Raw genomic sequence first — 18,155 nt, 5'->3', positions numbered from 1 at the left:
GCCGGAGCCGGAGGTTTGAGGGAGAGGGGGGTCATCCGGGTAGCACATTCCGTCGGGGACGGGCGGACCAATCGGAAAAATCCCTCGGCGCGAAAGGGAGGGGGGAATAAAGGGGGGGAGCGCCGCCCGGATTCCTTTTCTGCCTGGCAACCCAGCGCGGATTGGGTGGAGCCCCGAGAGCGACGGGCGCGCTGCAGCCAGTCGCAACGTGACAAGTAGATGATTGGCGTGGCGGGGCAGCCAATGGGAGAGCGCGAGCACCGCGGACTCTGCGCAGGCTCGGGGCTGCGTGGTCCCGGAAGGGGATTTCCCGCCCTCGGCTTGCCGGGGCGCCTGACGTCATAAAGGGGAAGGCGGGGCTGGGGAGAGAGTGCCTCTGAGAATGTGCAGAGCGCGCCGCAGGGAGCGGCGCTGCTGCTTTGGCGCAGGGAGGCCAGGAGGGGAGGCTCGGAGCTGCGGCAGAGAAGCCGGGAGCAGCTCTCCTGCTGCAGCCACAGCGACGCGGCGTCTCCCCCACGCCAAGGTTTCTGCTTCTGCGTGGGATCCTAGAACCACAGGGTCGCAGAGGGTTATCTGGCCCAGCCCCCTGCAATGCAGGAATCCCAGCTAAGGCATCTCTGACAGATGGCTGTCCAACCTGCTTTAAAAATGTCCACCGCCTTCAGAGGCAGCCCGTTCCACCGTTGTTGTTGTTCCCCCCATAAAATTTTATTCAGGCTTTTTCTTAATAGAATATACTAAAAAACTAACCTAAATAAAAACAGAGAAAAGTCCTTTCTTAAATATAGTTCTTAACGCAGAAAGGGGTGGACCTTTCCAGATATCACCTTGGAACTTCCCTTTCTTCCCCCAGCCTCCCAGTCTGGGACTTCTTTCCTTCCCTACCTTTCAGGGTCCTTCACCAACCATCCATCACCTTCATGTGTGTATAATCCCAATAATGTCCCGGAGGAGAGGACACCATACAAAACTAAAGGGGGGGGGGGAATTGAATAGGGAATATAAAAAGAAGGGGTGGGGTAATGGGAAAGGGGATAAAAAGGAATTCTGCTTTTCCGTCTATCAGTTACATAAAAAACATTCACCCTAAGATGACATCCAGTTGTTCTACCTTCTGCTAAGCAATTATTTTCCCAATCTTCAGACCCACATTCCTGCATTGCGGGACCCTTGAGGTCCCTTCCAACTCTACAGTTCTATGATTCTATGAAATGTCTCAAATTTTCATTTCCACACAAAAAGTCTAAAAGGGGTTGTCTGATTATTATTAACAATAAATGTCAACAATTTTTTTTCTAATGACACGTAACAGCTCTGCTTCCAAGCATTCCTCCATATTAAGGCTGCTACATCACTTCTGAAACTTAGCAGAGAGATGTGGGAAGAGTGAGGCCCTTTTCTGCAGTCCCAGTGCCAGGGCCAACTGCTCTTTGGTCCCTCCAGTTAGCAGGTAAAAAAGTAAAGGTAAAGAGACCCCGACCATTAGGTTCAGTCGTGGCCAACTCTGGGGTTGCGGCGCTCATCTCGCTTTACTGGCCAAGGGAGCCGGCATACAGCTTCCGGGTCATGTGGCCAGTATGACTAAGCCGCTTCTGGCGAACCAGAGCAGCACACGGAAATGCTGTTTACCTTCCCGCCAGAGCAGGACCAGTTTATCCACTTGCACTTTTGATGTGCTTTCGAACTGCTAGGTTGGCAGGAGCAGGGACCAAGCAACAGGAGCTCATCCCATCGCAGGGATTCGAACCACCAACCTTTTTTTTTTTTTTTTTTTATATAATCTTTATTAATTTTCCAAAAAAGATTACATTAAGAATCAAAGCTCAGGAACATAGAAACATACATCCAAAAAAAAAGAAAAAAAGGAAAAAGAAAAAGAGGTTCACCTCTTTACACTTATTTTCAGTAACTTCTTTTCAGGACTTCCCCACGTCTCCTCCTATTGTTTCCCAACTCCAGTTTATTTATTCTAGCAAGTTTTTCCCCTAAACATCCTGTACCTTGTTTTATTAAAATTACTTAACCCTAGTTTGATTAAATTCATTTTAATTATAAAATTATACTTTAATTCATTTGTTGTGCTAGCATTTTATTAACGTATACCCCTTAATCCTCTGTATAAGAGTAAAAGAACAGAAAAACGATATAAACATGTTTCTAAAAAAGAAAAAAAGATACCTTTCCTAAAATTGCCACCCTTTCCCCCCCACGGATTCCCCATTCTTATAAAATATTCTTTATTCTATAAAAATTAAAAGGTAGAAAACAAAAAAAAAAAAAACTTCAACCCCCTTCGGACTGTTAAGTCCCACCCTTCTCCCCCGGCTTCAATCCTTAATCAAAGTACATTTAGTCCATCTTTCTAGCCTGGTGATCTCACGTCCGAGGCGCGCAAATCTCTCACAGTTCCTTTCAGCCGATTCCTTCGAAAGTCTCTCATGCTTAACTCCCAGGATCGAAGACTTATTTTCTCAATGTTGGCGATGATTCTTTCAGTTAAACCTGTTTGCTTGTGTCCCATATTCCAACATTGTTTCATAAATCTATATGTCCCAAATAGTCCTGTTTTCACCTTAGTCAGTTTAGATTTCTTCTTAGCAGATCTTGGTCTCTCCTCTCCTTTATGTGGTGTCTCAGCCTTCCCTTCCTTCAGCTCCTTTTGCTTGGCAGGTGTCTTTTCCTCCTCAATCTTGGGTTCTTTCCCTTGTCCAGCTGCCTGTGTTTCAAACGATGAGTCCCTTTCCAAATCAGTTAGTGTATTTTCAGATAGCTTCGGGTCTGGTGGGCTCATAGACAAAACAAGGCCTTTCTCATTCCTCTGTATCAAATTTCCCACAAGAGAGATCAGCTCTTTCAAACCAGCACGTATTTCCTGTATTCCTTGTTTTAGTTCCATTCTTGCAATGTCCAAGAGTCCCCTCTAGAGGGATTCTGGTTTTAATGATCTTTCCCTCTCCGATCCAAAAGTCAGACTTGTTTGTGTCGATCTTTCCTTAATTGTAATAATTTGTAGCAATTTAATCGGTTAAAGTTTCAATTTTCAGTTCTTTCAACTTTGACAGCTAATTTGACAGCTGTCAAAAGTATCTATGTCTCAGCAGGCTCTTAGCTCGGATTGCTCCCGGGCTTGAGTAGGGTGATACTTAATTTCAAACAAAATAATCTCTTGTCCTCCAGCACTTTAGCTTAGGTCTTTTAAATCCGTGAGGTCTGTATTTTTTATCCAATCTCACAAGTTTTCCCGCAACTTTAGTTGTCAAATCCTTGCTTGCACTGTTAACAATATGGAGGAGGCGGACTTCCCTTTTTTTTCATCTCCTCCGTTCGTACCAAATCCAATCCGAAAAATTTATAATCCAATTTTCAAATTACTCACGGGTTGTTGCTCTTAGTTTTGAGTCCAAATTTAGCAGGAAGAAGTTAGCGCTGACTGAAGAATGGCATGCGGCTTCGCTCGGCAGGGGTAGCAGAAGACTCACAGCACCACGCCGCTCCCAGGCACCCGATCCTTAGCCTTTAAAAAGGCTCTCTCACGGGTCGGGGGGGCGCTTACGATGCCCGCCGAGTCACCATGTCCACGTACCCCGTGTACGTGGTTTGTGAGGGTCCCCGTGTCGCCGGCACGGTAAGACCCGATCCCCTGCTGAGCCGATTCCCTCCGGAGCTCGGAGGGAATCCGCCATTAGACAGACGCGCCAACCCGGAAGTCTCTCGAACCACCAACCTTCTGATCGGCAAGCCCAAGGCTGAGTGGTTTAACCCACAGCACCACCCGTGTTACCAGGTAGATAGTCACTATTCATGAGAGGGAGAGTTGATACTTTCAGTTCGACTGATGTCGGAGCCAGCCGTACAAATGGCGAAGTTTAGCATAAAATTATGACACAGAGAGCCAGCAATATTTTCATGATGGTAGGAGCAGCTCCTCTCGAACTTCCCTCTCCTCCTCCTGCAAACTTCTTTATTCCTTTGTCTCTCTCCAGCCGCATGGCTGTTTGCCAGTGTCTCACGTTACCTCATCCGGTCAAGGCTTTTATTGCCCCCTTCACCGTATAAGGTCAATCACTGCCCAGAGGAAACACAGCTCCAATACATTCCAATACATTGTAAAGCTCAGAGTGCTGGTCAGCCGAGGTCAGGGGGCACCCTGCAATATTACAAGCCTTTACCGTGGCTTTATGACTCCCACAGACTGACCCAACAGCTATCTTTCCAGGACTCCTAGGGCCACACTAGTCCCTCATTAGATGAAAAACACAGGATAGTATTCAACTAAATTTTACTCAAAAATAGACTCATTGAGATTAACGAAAAAGACTTAAATTGGGTCCATTTACTCAGAGTACTACTTTGCTGAATACCACTCACAGCAGGCATTGCTTCAGACTTCATCCCCTCCACGGCTCTCTTCAAATAATTTAGAACTAAAGATTTCACAAGAGACATTTTGATAATAAAGAGATGAGTCATTAAAAAGAAATACAGGCTTTATAAATTCTTAAGTACCCTGTATGATGATCAGGCAAATGGAAGAAAATAGCTTATACAACACATCTTTCAAAAGGGGAGCTGGGGGGGCGGGAGCAAACCTCTGTGTCACCCAACATCTTTTGGGCCGCCCCAGTACAGCTTGGAAAGAGAAGCTACCCGGAATCAGATGAACAGGAAAGCCGACAATTGTGCCCACAGACCAAAATGGAGACACCACAAACCCATCTGTGTGCTGTTACCACATGGTGCTATGTTTGCAATTCTCTCTCTCGTAAATGCCAAGCAACATGACTGATGGAGCCCTGGGCATAAAGGATAAGCACAAAGGAAGAGGCAACAAGAGGACAGAGCTAGGCTTGCTTCTACCTCAGGAATGGATTGTTTTGTTGCCAGTTAAGAAAGCGCCCCCTCCCCACCCCTTCCTCCCAAATCTGCAGCAATGAGCACCTGAAGATTTTCACAATACTGTGGGGCTTCGTTTTACAAATACCTGGACCAGAGTCACCCCTCTTTGCTTGCTTCCTCCTTCCACTAAGGACATAATCTCAAAAATAACTGAATCATACAGGAGCAAAGACATGTGGAGCTTCTGCAAAAACCCCACATCCTTTCCACTAGGACGAGGGTCACCGTCATCACTTGTCTTTGGTGACTGCAACTGAAACATTCCCCTTCCCAAAGGCAAAGTGGAGCCCTGGAAAATCCGCTGAGGAAGCTGTCTGGAAGAAGGGCCTGGCAAGGGCAGAGGAGAGGAGAGGCAGGAGCAGCAGCAGCAGCAGCAGCTCCTCTAGGGTCCCTGGCTGCTCCCCGCAAGGAAGCTTCCCACATTCTTGGCGAGGGATTCTGTGTGAGGAAACTTCGTCTGCCTCATGCATGGCCGCAAGTATATCGGGAAGGATCTGAAACAGAAGGAGGGAGGGGAGAAATCGGTGTCAGTGGCTGCTAAAGCAGAGATGGGCAGGTTACGATGACCGAGGGTAGGAGGAGAGCATGGTCTATGGTGACCAGTGGCGAGGGCAAGAGGGAAGAGACGCCCAAAGTGTTGCAAGCAGCCAAGAGACCAAGGCCCTCCCTGCAGCCTGAGCATCATTGGTCAGGTGTATGTATGGGTGGAAAGTCGCAGGAGCAGAGTGGGAACTCGGATGGCCTCCTCCCACGTCCAATACTGCGCTTCCTCATCTTCTGTTCAGGGGGCAGGGACAGGATTCAGCAGAATGCACACACCTTTCCGCCTCTTCCTCCAAGCCTGCAGCGTTCACGTGGTGCTTCTGCCAGTGGGCAGCTGCCTCCTGCCTTCGGTCCAGCTTCCAGAGGGTGTGCGTAAGGTACAAGTTAGCAGAGGGCCTGTCTGTAAAGCACAAAGGAAGCGGCATGACCAGAACTGGCCTCAGGGCTGCTGGGAACCCCAGGAGAAATCCCAACATGCCCTTGCCCTCCCCACACTGGATCTTGCTGAGTGGACCCTTGTCGCCCACCACCTTGCTCCACGCCCTCCCCTCCACCAGGGGCAAAAAGGGCCTGCATTTAGTCTGCCCCAAAGAGCTCCAAATTCTGTCTCCTACTTTACAGAAGTTACCTAAGCATACATCTAAATACTTACTCTGCATAATTTATTTTGCATGCTATGAAAATTACTCGATCCTCCCCACCCACTCCTTTAACCACTGGACTGACTGGAGGCCAGGCCCCTCCCATAGGTAAAGGATTCCTGGCTGTAGGTACCTGGACAGACAAGCAAGCTGTGCTGGAAATCCGCCAAAGCTTCTTTATTCCGCCCCAGATGCAGGAATTGGATCCCTCGTCCAGTCAGGGCCAGCTGCCTGATTTGGGGAAGCACCTTTGCTTCCGACAGCCCCATCTGCTCTGCCTCCTTTCCAGTGCTGCTATTGCTGCCTGATAGAGAAAGAAGACCGTTGCCCTTGGGTTTTGCTCTCCCAGCCATGAGCCAGAGAGGTCAACAGAAACAAAGCCAATTCTCTGGCTCTGTTCTCTCCCTGCCCGCTGCCCTTTCTGCAGAGTCTACTCTTGCTCCCACATGCAGTGGGGGGTGGGGGGTCAAGAGAAAGGAAATGGAAGCAGAAACCTCTCGTGCCAAGTGGCTGGACTTCAACTTGTGATGTCACAAAAGGACCAGTCTGGACTCATGGCATGATTAAACGAGAGGTGAGGACTCTCCTAAACCATTCCCACCTTGGGCAGCAGTAGGTTAGCTCTAGCCCTACAAAAGGGCTTTCCCCAGCTCCAGAAATCACTCCAGCCAAGAGGAAGGCAGACAGAAACTGGTGGTAAGCATCCCGATCCATACCTGTGGTCACAAAATGGACTCTCAGAAGATCATTAAGACACCTGTTGGGGAAGGAGCAAAGCACAATCATCTTAGGGCTCTCAGATGAAAGCCAGAGTCAAGAGAATTTGAGGGGCTATTCAGGTATCTACTCAGTTTTCCTGACAGAACGGGGAACAAGCACTTATGGGCATGCTGGCGGGTTTCGGCCTGCATGCAACCAGACCACACAAGCATAGAAACCGGACCCTGGGGCCAGCTTCTCATTTCAAGGCTGCAAAGAGAAGCTCAGGGGTGGAAGCAGGACTTTCAACACGCTTTGCAGCTCCTCAGCAGACTCTATGGCAAGCAGAACCAAACAAGGAGGCGTGCAGTTGTTCCTTTGAGCTGCGGGATCAGGGGTTCTGGGGCAGAACACGGATGTTTTAAGTACCAAGGTAGACACAGCCTTCCTTAATGGGACACATCCATGAATATCCAGGGCAAGTACCTGGACAACAGGATGAGGGCTGCATCTAATGCGCCATCCTGTCTCACAAGGCCAGTTCCCTTCGAACGGCTGCAAGAGAATGCTCTCCTAGCATCCAATTAAGGGACGGACAGGATGAGGCTCTCAGAACCATCTTCCCTGCATCACAAACCGGGAGCCCGATTACCTGCTCAAGTGGCTTATGGCTTCCTTGGCTTCTTCTAGCCCAGCCCATGCCAAGCCCTGGATCAAATATGCAGCTGCTCGCCAAAGGACACAGAGCAGGCTCTCCCGCTTCCGCTTCATGAGGTTGCCAGCAGAATTTGTCAGCGAGGACCCAGCAGGCCCCGGGAGGTCCTCTGCAGCCCACAAGTCCAGCTCAATTGACAGCCTCTCGGGGATCAGTCCATTCATTCGGGTTGCCACCTCTTCGCACACTGCAATGGCATCTCGATGCCTGGCGAGCTCTTCCAGGGCAGAGGCGGCCTCTAAGAAGACCTCGGGGATCCTGGGCAAGGCCAGCTCACCACACAGAGACACCTGCAGAGGAGGAGGGCCCCACCCAAGGATCAGAAGGTGCTGGGTCCACAACAAGGAACACGACACACACAGAAGAGCAAACACTCCTTGAGAGCCAAGAGTGCTAGAGAAATTGGGCAGGCTCGGGTGCAAATGTCTCAGGCCACCATCGGCTGCTGAAGCCAACATGGAAGCCAGGATAGCAACTGATACATGAGAAATACTGGGGAGGGGGGGGGCGCTGAATCCCTCACTTCTTTATCATTGCTGACAAGGGTCCTCCTTGGCTATGGCTGCCCCAGAAAGATGCTGGGGTCACTGGGTGTATTTGGGCAAGTCAGCACTGACATACCCAGAGGGTTACTGTGAAAGGACACAAGATTAAGTCTTCAAAGTCATTTGCACACAAGGAGAAGGCTTCAAGGCTGATTGGCCACCATGACCTCCGTGTGCCCTTGAAGACTGCAAAACATTGCACTCATCTCCCTGGGATGCCTCTGGCACTGGCTTCCTGTTATCTTCGAGAGACTGTTCAAGATGCTGCTGCTGACCTTCAGAAGACGGAATACCCTCACCCCCACCCTCTGCCCCAGCAACTGAAATCTTCCTCTCGACGACTGCACACATGCAACACATTGGAAGAGCAAGGAGCATTACCAAGCCCTTGCAGATTAGGAAGCACAATTCAAAAAGCAAATGTAAAACAGTCTGTCAAGCTCCAGTTGGAGAACTATTTAAACTGGTAGCTGCATAAACCCCACACATTTATGCCAGAATTCGGGGGATGATTGCATTTATCGTGCTTCTTTATGGAGCTGTTTAAGTGGACTTCCATGCTACTTGCAACATTTGTTATTTGATTTATTGTTAGCCCATTCTCTGCTATTGTTGAGAGTGGGAGGCTTGCACATTCCTTCAAACAAAAACCAGCAGATGGCATGAAGATTAAATAGCTGCAAGGTGCCAACCTGGTGAAGAGGCCCTTCCTGGAACAGAGCCAAGAGGTCCAGGTAGTGCTCCACTGCCTCACTCACCCTGCAGGAGAAAAGAAAACAGTTTGCTTCCACACCTAATCCAGGGTGCTCATATTAGTATTTAAAGCCTTAAATGACATAGCCCCCCCCCCCCAATATCTGAAATACCCTCTCCCCCTCTTTAGCTTGGCATCTGGCAGTTAAGGTGTTTTTCTTTTTCTTTGGGGTTGTTTTTTTGCTGTATTTATACTGTTCTGGAATGGTTTTACTTGTTTTTATCATTGTGATTGTTTCATCTGTTTTTATAATTGAATACTGTATGGTTTTAACCTTCCCTGGGCCCTAATGGTGGATAAGGAATCTGATAAATAAATGAAAATAAACAACAGGAGCTGCAAGGACCTACAAGGACATCCCATGGGCCTCCTAAAGACAGCTCCCTGCCCTCATTCAAAGTGAGCTCATGAGCTGATGAGCAATTTCCTTCCAGCAGGAGTCTCCTGTTAGTAATTTGAGATGCCTAAGGAAAGTTCTCCCTAGAGAAAACTGAAGCCAACAATTCCCTCCCCACCTCAAGTGAGCAACCAGGGAGACTTATGTAACAGGAAGGGGGGGGGCACTCACCTCCCTGCCTGGAGGTTCCTTTGTGCCAGCAAATATTTCACATCTGACGGACAGTTCTTGACAAAGAAGCTGCTCAGTTGTGATGCGCAGGTGAGCAGCTCCATTTGGATGAGGAAACATGGACTGGCAAGCTCTGCTGTTACCCGTGCAGGACCATCCAGAGCCTGAGGCAGGGAGAGCGGAGGAAACGGGAACATTGGTGACGTCAGAGGCAGAGCTAGCTGCTCCGGCACCTGGAGCGGCACACATGCTGTGCACCCGGGGGCAGGGCCATGGGGACGGGCCAAGCGTCCCAGAGGGGCATCGCGGTGAGCATCTCGGGGCAAGACACCCATGGGGGGTGGAGCGAGCCGCCCATGACGACCTGCTTCCTGGGGGGGGGAGCCTGGGAGTGGGGGGCAACAGTGCAACGCCACCCACGACTCCCAAGCCTCCCCTGAGCTGTCAAAACGAAGGGGGAAGGCCGCTGGCAAGGCGGCGCAGCTCCGCCCCTTCGCACGATGGCTCGGGGTAGGCTTGGGAGTCACGGGCGGGCGGTGTGCCGAATGTCACCCCCTTCAGTGATGACACCCGGGGCGAAGCACCCCCACCGCTCCCCCTTCCTCCACCCCTGGGTGATTCAACACTGTTGGGCATCAAACAGAGTGGAATAGTGCATCCAAGGAGAGATCTGCATTGGCTAACTCCTCCTGCCCTTCTTCATGAGGGGATATTGGACCTTGAGAAGGAAGGAAGGAAGGAAGGAAGGGAGGGAGGGAGGGAGGGAGGGAGTCCAAGGAAAATGGCTGGTCTGCCTGGACCAAGGGCAGGCAGGTATCTATAGCCACCTCCTGGCCAGTTGGCTCCCTCAGCTGTCAAGTAGGGAGGGGACCAAGCCAGAAGCGCAGCCAGTTCTTCTCAGGCAGAGCAGCTGCAGCGTCAATGCACCCCCTTGGCATCATCAGGCAGGGATAGGAAAACCTTAGACACACCTGATACAGCAGCACCAGGACCTCCAGCTCAGCCTCCCGAAGCCCCAGTTGGTGGTACAACAGGGATGCTTGGTACAGGGCAGGGAGGAACGTGAAATCCACCTGCAGGGCTCGTTTCAGGTACTGAATTGCCACCTGTGGCTTGTCCTGGAACACAGAGGAGCAGATGCAATACAAAGTGCCAAGATCCAAAGGTTGAGGTGTAAGCCCGCCCCCGCAAATGTATAATCGTAGAAATACTTTTATCGCTTTTAGCGTTTGTACCTACTGTATTTCATCACGGTTTATCTCATTGCACACCACTTCAAGAGCGGTATTAGTAACCCTAATTTACTAAATACAATGTTTAACATTTTTTATTAAAGGATATTTCACTAAAATATTTCTCAGTACTTTAACACTGTTACTGCTTGGCAAGAAAACATTTGCAATGCATGTGTATTATCTAAGAATACTGCAGTGTGATAAATTCTACCCACCTGGCTCTTTTGAAGTATTGCCCTTTAGTTTGGAATTTTTAATTATTATTTTTAATGTGAAGAATTTTAAATGTTCTACCATGTATGCTTTTTATCACTATGAGTTGCTCTGAGATGTTTTTGTAGTTAGTGACAAATGCATGTAATAAATGCATAATTTTAGGCCTTTCCTGCTTAATAAGCCAAATTCCTGGCTCTCTGATATTAGCAGTACTTAAAAGAAGTCCCAATAGGGGAGTGGCAAGGCAGAGCAGCCCCTGGCAAGGGGGAAAGAGAACTTAGACCAACATGGCACTTTCTGCTGCAGCTCTCAGAACCGCTGGAGGCCCCACACTTCAGGGGCATATTGACACAGTTTTGCCCTAATAGCAACACTTTCCCAAGCTGTGCCACCCTGCCACCCTGTTACCCTCTCCCCCCTCGATGCACCCATACCATTTTCATGTTGCAGCATCCCATTAAGGTGAAGATCTGGGCAAGGCGTCGCCTAGAACAGAGTCCCGTAGCAGCTGTTTGGAGAAGGGCAACAGCGGCAGGGAGATCACCGGCTTCCAGTTCCTGAACTCCTGGAACAGAGAGGAAAACCTGTTCCCACCTACTGAGTAGAATTTGACACAGAACTCCAGGAGCTGCATGACCAAAGCAGAATAGAGCGTGGTCCCCCATCTTTTGTTTGGACTTGTATGTGATAACTAGGGTTACACAGAGAAGTATTTTGTGCTGTAGGGTTTTCAAAAATATGACTTAAAGTTGCTATTACAGTTACTGAACATTTGCAGAAGCTCAACAGGAAGAACATTTAAACAACAGAATCAGTTATCTTGGAGGGTGCTGGGCTCTCCCTCACAGGAGGCTGAAAAGCCATCTGTTGGTGGGGAGGGGTGCTCTAGATCTCTGGTTTCCCCCCTCTGAGAAAGGGGTTGATCTAGACTGCCTAAAAGACCCACCCCCCATTATACAATTCTATTATCCAGACTTTGCTCCTGAGACAGAGTGGAAAGCAATTAAAACAAGTCTATCGAACTTCCGAGCCAGAAGAGCAACTGGGAGTGCTATAGCTTTGTTATAACCCAAAACCACATCCTCCTCCTCCTCCTCCTCTTTCTCAGAGGAAAGCATTTAATCTGCCTTGGCACACTCAATCCCTGACTTAAGTACCCTGCAGATGGACTGATTTTGCCTCCCTAGCTAGTGGTTTCCTGGCAGAAACAACAGTAGCTGCCAAGGTGCGGGTCAAAAGGGAGGTGTACAGAAGCAGCAGGCATGCGGAGAGTGGGAAATCACAGCGCCACCTTGCAGAAAGGCAGCCGAAGTCCACAGGATGCCTTTCAACTCTTGGACACTCTGCACAAGGAGGGGGTCAGACTCTGCCATGTCAGGTGGCTGCCACATCTGGAGCAGGGAAAGGAACTTGTTCTGATGGCCATGGCAAGGAGAAGGCCTCAGGCTCTGAAAAAGGAATAACGGTTCACGGTCAAGAGTCCTGCAGCACTTCAAACACATGCGAATTTCTTGGAAGAACGGAAGAGAAAGTCTGCTGGATCAGACCCAAAGGGGGCACCCTTGGTCCAGCATCCTGTGACTGCCATGGCCAACCGGATGACTCTTCTGGAAAGCCCCAAAGCAGGACTCTCCCCATCTGTGCTCCCCTCTAACTGGTCCGCAGAGGCATCCTGCCTCCAGGACTGGACGTGGTGCCATTCTCTACATGCCAGCCAGGCTGGCAGCAGGGAGAGCCAGAGGAGAGGCTGGAGGCAGAGGGGAATGCCTGCTTCAACTGGGCTTACCAGGAAACTGGGCTTACCAGGCAGAACTGCAGAAGCCCACCTGTTCTTTTGCTGTTCCTTTTCCTAGCCCATGGCCCCTTAGGCTGGTTACTGGTGTGTGATTCAACCAGGGCCAATGAACAGTCAGTGCATGCCAGGTCTTTCATCAGAGCTCCTTGCAGTCCCACAATTCAAGTTGGATGGTCATGTAGGGCTTGGTGAGAGGCCCAACGGCCTGCTGCAGCACCGCAAGCTGCCATCCCATTTGCAAAGGGTGGGGAAAGCGTTCACTTAGGAGGGAAGGGCAAGCAATGCCTCAATACAGATGCTATGCAGCTCCAGGCTGCTGTTAGCTACCTTGGCGCCATTCAGAAGCTGAAAGAGGCCTTCCGCGGTTGCAAGGCGATTTGCTGCAAGCCACAGCACCCCCTGCAGGGCAGCCAGTCGATGCAGAGGGGCCTGCAGTTCTTGAAGGGTATCCTCCTGGAGCACCCTCTGCCAGCGGCCCTCTGAGCCAAGTCCTCGGCCAGACACTGCACACACCTCTAGAACTAGCAGAGACAGACAGAGGAAAACCTGCGTGGATATAACTTTCAGTCAAAGGTGGGGTTGGGGAGAGAAGCGCTGCATCGCAGGAGTCTTTGCACATAGAGAAAGACCAGGCTCCCTCTAGAGTTACAGGGGGATTTGGAACCTGGGGGGAGAGGAAGAATCCCCTCCAACTCCGGCATCCCACTTCCTCAAAAAAACAGCGCCAGCAGCAAAAACATCCAGGTATGTATTTATTCATGACTTTGATTCTACCACCCATCATTTGGAGAGCACGTGGAGGCATTTCTCTTACCCCTGCTCAGCCCATGATCTATCGCTCCCAATAGTGTCTCGCCAGAGTTGCTGGAGAGGCAGATATCAAACACCAGGGAATTGTAGAGGATAGCCAGCTCCAGTGGCAGAGCTGGGAGTGCAGCTGGAAGCCCTGCAAAACAAGAGGGAGAGAGAATTCAAAGGTGAACCCTTCCATCCACCTGAAGAACTCACCAGGTGGCGCCATGTCAACGGTCATTGGGGGTCAGCACCCAAGGGGTTTGCAGGATCTGAGCACCCAAAGTCAGGAAGGGCAGGCAGGCGCTTTCAGGTTCCAGACTTGGCAGCAGTGAGGTTAAGGAAGGATGGCCAGCCAGAGTTCGGGAGTGAGAGTCTAGCTGTTCACACAAGACAGGAAGCCCATTCCACTCTGGAGCAAATGATGCAGCTCTTTTTGCTGAAGCTAAGCAGGCCTGGGCCTGGCCAGTGTTTGGACGGGAGACCACCTGGGAACTGCCTTGATTCTCAAGGTGGAAGAAAAGCAAGAGATAAAGGACTAAATAAGCAAATCATACTTTTCCTGTTGCCGTCACCTGGACGGTCCTCTCTTGAAAACTGAGACTGTGGGGAACCAATCCAGCCGGACTGAAACAAAAGCTATCCTAGCCATTTTTCAGCTTAACTTGTGGAGGGGTAGATTGTTCACCACCCTCTCCAAGGCAAAAAAAACCAGCCAGAAACGTGTGAAGAGAGCAAAGCAGCAAGGAAATCCAGATTCCTTACAATCAGCTGGGGTGGCCCTGTTGGTGGTGCTGCCACTGGGGTTTCCTGTGACAGGGCCTTCTGGGTGGTGGTCCTCTATTTGTGGGATGCCCTCACTCATGAGGGTCATCAGTCTCCTTCACAATTAACTTCTAGGAGAAAGGGAGAATTTCTAAAAAAAAAAAAAATCACTGTTTACCCTGGCATTTGATGGCTTAAAGTTCTATGCCTGGCTACTCTGAAATCATTGGTTTGGGAGTAGGTGGTTGCTTTTTAAATGGTTTTATAGAACACTGCTTTTCATCGGGTTGTATTTTTAAGAAGTTTTAATTGTATTGTTTTAGAATTGCCTGGGGGTCCTTTAGAGGAAGGTGCAGGATATAAATTGAATATTCACCCAGTGCTTTACCAGCTGCACTGGCTCCCGGTGGAGTATAGGGTCAGGTTTAAGGTGCTGGTTTTGACCTTTAAAGACCTTTGTGGCTTAGGACCCTCGTATCTACAGGACCGCCTCTCCTGGTCTGCCCCGCAGAGGACCTTAAGGTCCATGAATAATCATAGTTTAGAGGTCCCGGGCCCTAAGGAAGTTAGATTATCCTCCACCAGGGCCAGGGCCTTCTCAGTGATGGCTCCAACCTGATGGAACGTTCTGTCCCATGAGACCAGGGCTCTGCAGGATTTAACTTCCTTCCGTAGGGCCTGTAAGACACAACTATTCCACCTGGCTTTCAATTTGAACCTGGCCTGATCTTTTGTTCCCCTTCCTTCCCTCCCCCTCCCCTTTTTGTGAAGATTGCATGCTCTGGGATCCCAGAGCTGGTTCTCCCCTGGTCTCCTCGCTGGCCCAAGTGGGATCTTGATTTTTTATTTTATTTACGTTTTATACCATATTTTATGTTTTTGGGGTTTTTTTGTATCATCAATTAAGTGTTTTAAATTTGTTGTTAGCTGCCCTGAGCCTGGTTTCCTAAACCGGGAAGGGCGGGGTATAAAATAATTTATTATTATTATTAATAATAATAGCCAGGCTTAACCCCATATGGCCCCAAAGCCCTGCTGGCTTCAGTTTCATCAGGGAGATGTCAGCCCAGAACTTCACCATGAGCTGCCCCACACTTGTGCCACAGAGGGGGCCTGGCTACTGCCCAATTTCCAGCCTACCAATAAAGGTTTTTTTTTCCTGAACTGCTACCTTGGATCTTCTGCAGCAGCTTAGTGAAGGCGAGCTGGCACTCGTGAGCCGTTTGCGTCACTGAACAGTCAGGACCTGGAGAACTTGTCACCTGCCGAGAAAAGAGGAGGAGGGAGCTTGAAGGTCCAGAGGAGGTCAGAAACAACGGCCATGAACAGATTCTAGGACAGGAGCAAAGACACTTTACAAGAAGATGGGGCTCTCACAACAATCAAAAGTACGGGAGTACAGTCGTACCTCGGAAGTCTAACAGAATCCGTTCCGGAAGTCCATTCGACTTCCGAAACTTTTGGAAAGCAAGGCACGGCTTCTGATTGGTTTCCGATTGCGCAGGCACGCTATAATCAATAGCAGTAGCCACGCCGGACATTCGGCTACCAAAAAAAGTTCAAAAACCGGAACACTCACTTATGGTTTTCGATTGTTTGGGAGCCAGAACATTCGACTCCCAAGGCGTTCGAGAGCCGAGGTAGGACGTAAGATCTCACACAGAACTAGCAGGACCACTAGAGAGACACTGTGGAAGGCACCTTTCCTTCTGTAAGCCCAAGGGCTGTCTTACTATTATTACCAATACTACTCCACCCTGAGAGTCTTTTTGGCACAACCGTGGGGTAAAAATGCTTTAATTAATAAGTGTATCTCCATCAGGTTAAAGCCAGAGCTTGTATCCGAGAGCCTAATTTGCAGGCAAGGCAGCCTAACATCACCGCCACAAACCTCATTATCCACCGTATGTTCTCACGCCTGCGACAGACTTCCATAGGAATGTCATTGCTAATGGAATGCTCCAACTGGGTAACATAAAATAATGTAGTTTAAAATGGGGGTGGGAGTAATAGGGTGGACTTTGCATGCAGGTTGACATGAATCTACAAAAATGGCCATTGGGCTGCTCCTCATACATTTTAACTGTATGATTACAAACCACTTTGAGGCTTATTCTTATTCTCATTTAGTTATATATACACCACCCTTTTTCCTGACGGGGACTCGAAGCACCTTACAGATAAAATATTCAATTTTATCAGCTAATGCTGTATTTCTCAATTTCTCTTCCATGGTGTTTGTTTCACTGTTTTCTAAACCATATGCAAAATTAATAGAATCGTAGAGTTGGGAGGGGCCCGAGGGTCATCTAGTCCAACCCCCTGCAATGCAGGAATTTAATAAGAGTATTAAAAATGAAAACAATAATACAAGAAATTAAATGTAAACATTTCTTTTTAAAAAAAGGGTTTCAGTAATAACAACAGTCAACTGTGGTGTTTCAGTAACAGCCAATATTATGATCAAAACACGGAGAAGGGATTGAAGCGCCGGGCTTGAGGGGGGCCCTGTCGCCGTCCCCCCCAAAATGGCTTGTGGCCCCAGGTCCTGGAGGGGCCCCGCTCGTGGCTAGAAGCGGAGAGGGGCTCGCTCCGTCGGGGGGGGGATCCAGGTGTTCTTGGACTACAACTCCCATCAGCCCCGGCTAGGAGGTCTAGGGTGCAGGGCTGAGGCTGCGCTCGCGGGGCCTGATGGGAATTGTAGTCCCAGGCCCCGAAAGGCCCCGCCTGCCGTAGCTGAGCAGCCGCTTTTCCTTGGTCGGGCGTCGCTCAAGGGAGGCCGCCGGGAAGAGGTACCGTCCGCCAGCGCCGCGCCAGCCCGTCGTTCTCGCCCCGCCAGAGGTCCAAGCAGCTCCCGCCGCCAGCCATGGAGGCCTCCCGGCCAAGCCCGGAGCAAGGCCCCGCCGCCGTCGCCGCCATGGAAACCGGCCCCACCCCGCTGTTTCTATTGGCCGCGCTCAGCGCGCTGGAGGCTCCCATTGGGCGAGCGGACGGGTTGCCGTGACGCTCAATCGCGGGCGGCAAAATTGAGCAGGGACGGCTACGGCGCCCGAGACGGCCCATAAAGCTCTCCAAGAGCGGGACGATCCGAAGTCTCAAAGGCCGCCGGCTGTCTCGTTGCGCGGCTGCCCAGTCGCCACCGGTTCGATCCCCGGCAGCTCCAGTTCCGGGGCCCTCGTGTCATCTTTCTTATATTCCCCCCTTTTCTCCCAAAGAGCTCAAAGTGGTGCGCATGATTCTCCCACCTCCCCCTTTAACCCGCAAAACTGCCCTGTGGGGTATGTGAGGCTGAGAGGCAGTGGCTGGCCCAAGTTCACCCAGTGAGCTCCATGGCCAAGTGGCAGGATTTGAACCCTGGCCTCCCGGGTCCCAGCAGTCGGACACTGGCACCTCAGCTTGCAGGAATGGGAGAAATGTCCCCCGAAAGCTGCCACCAGTCCAGGTGCTGAAGGAATAGCAGGGAAATGCAGATTTCTAGGTAGAGGTTCTAAGCCAGAAACTCAGACGCAGGATGATGAGAGATCAGCATTAAGCAAAACTCCCTCACCTTTCTAAGAAATATCCTGTTGACAAGTCCCAGCTCAAATTAAACAGCACAGAAAGATCCTCACACAGAAGCTGGACCACTCTAAGAACAGGATTCTGGGCTAAGTGGGCTCCCTTTGGCCTGATGCAGCTTCAGGGCTTTTCTGATGTTCTCAGTTCTACACCTGCTGTGAGAACACTGGAAGAACCCTGAGGCAGAATCGGGCCAAAGGGAGCCTGCTTAGCCTAGAATCCTCTTCTCCCAGCAGCCAACCAGATGCCCATTATGGGAATCCCACAAACAGGATCTGCAAGCAGCAGTGGAGCTTTCCCCACGTGTTGCTTTGTTCTGAGGCAGCAGGGCTTTCCCTATCATTATCATCATCATCTTTTATAATAATGTTATTACTTATACCCCACACATCCAGTTTCCCCAGCCCCTACAGTTTTAAACACCTACCAAGAA

General features: G+C 50.0%; 1 protein-coding gene across 3 annotated transcripts; it reads right to left on the bottom strand.

The window, feature by feature from the left end:
• Positions 1 to 4,469: 4,469 nt before the first annotated feature.
• Positions 4,470 to 17,116, bottom strand: FANCG (FA complementation group G). 3 transcript variants are annotated; one of them, XM_080973770.1, is made up of 14 exons: positions 16,961 to 17,116; positions 15,336 to 15,426; positions 13,422 to 13,553; positions 12,935 to 13,128; positions 12,104 to 12,260; positions 11,247 to 11,377; positions 10,333 to 10,479; positions 9,362 to 9,525; positions 8,732 to 8,798; positions 7,432 to 7,784; positions 6,797 to 6,837; positions 6,214 to 6,384; positions 5,716 to 5,839; positions 4,470 to 5,390 (listed from the first exon to the last, which is right to left on the bottom strand). In XM_080973770.1, the coding sequence occupies exons 1-14, from the start codon at positions 17,081 to 17,083 to the stop codon at positions 5,279 to 5,281; spliced, it is 2,007 nt and encodes a 668-aa protein (XP_080829896.1). In that variant the 5' UTR covers positions 17,084 to 17,116; the 3' UTR covers positions 4,470 to 5,278. The 3 variants fall into 3 exon arrangements, with proteins under 3 accessions (XP_080829896.1, XP_080829897.1, XP_080829898.1); XM_080973771.1 differs by having other exon boundaries at positions 12,137 to 12,260; XM_080973772.1 differs by lacking the exons at positions 4,470 to 5,390; positions 5,716 to 5,839 and having other exon boundaries at positions 6,241 to 6,384; positions 6,682 to 6,837.
• Between the last annotated feature and the right edge of the window lie 1,039 nt (positions 17,117 to 18,155).

Source organism: Podarcis pityusensis, assembly GCF_964106645.2.
Source record: "Podarcis pityusensis genome assembly, chromosome: 11".
Classification (NCBI taxonomy): Eukaryota; Metazoa; Chordata; class Lepidosauria; order Squamata; family Lacertidae; genus Podarcis; species Podarcis pityusensis.
Note: the sequence above shows the minus strand (reverse complement) of the source record. Positions and strands in the feature narration are given on the sequence as shown.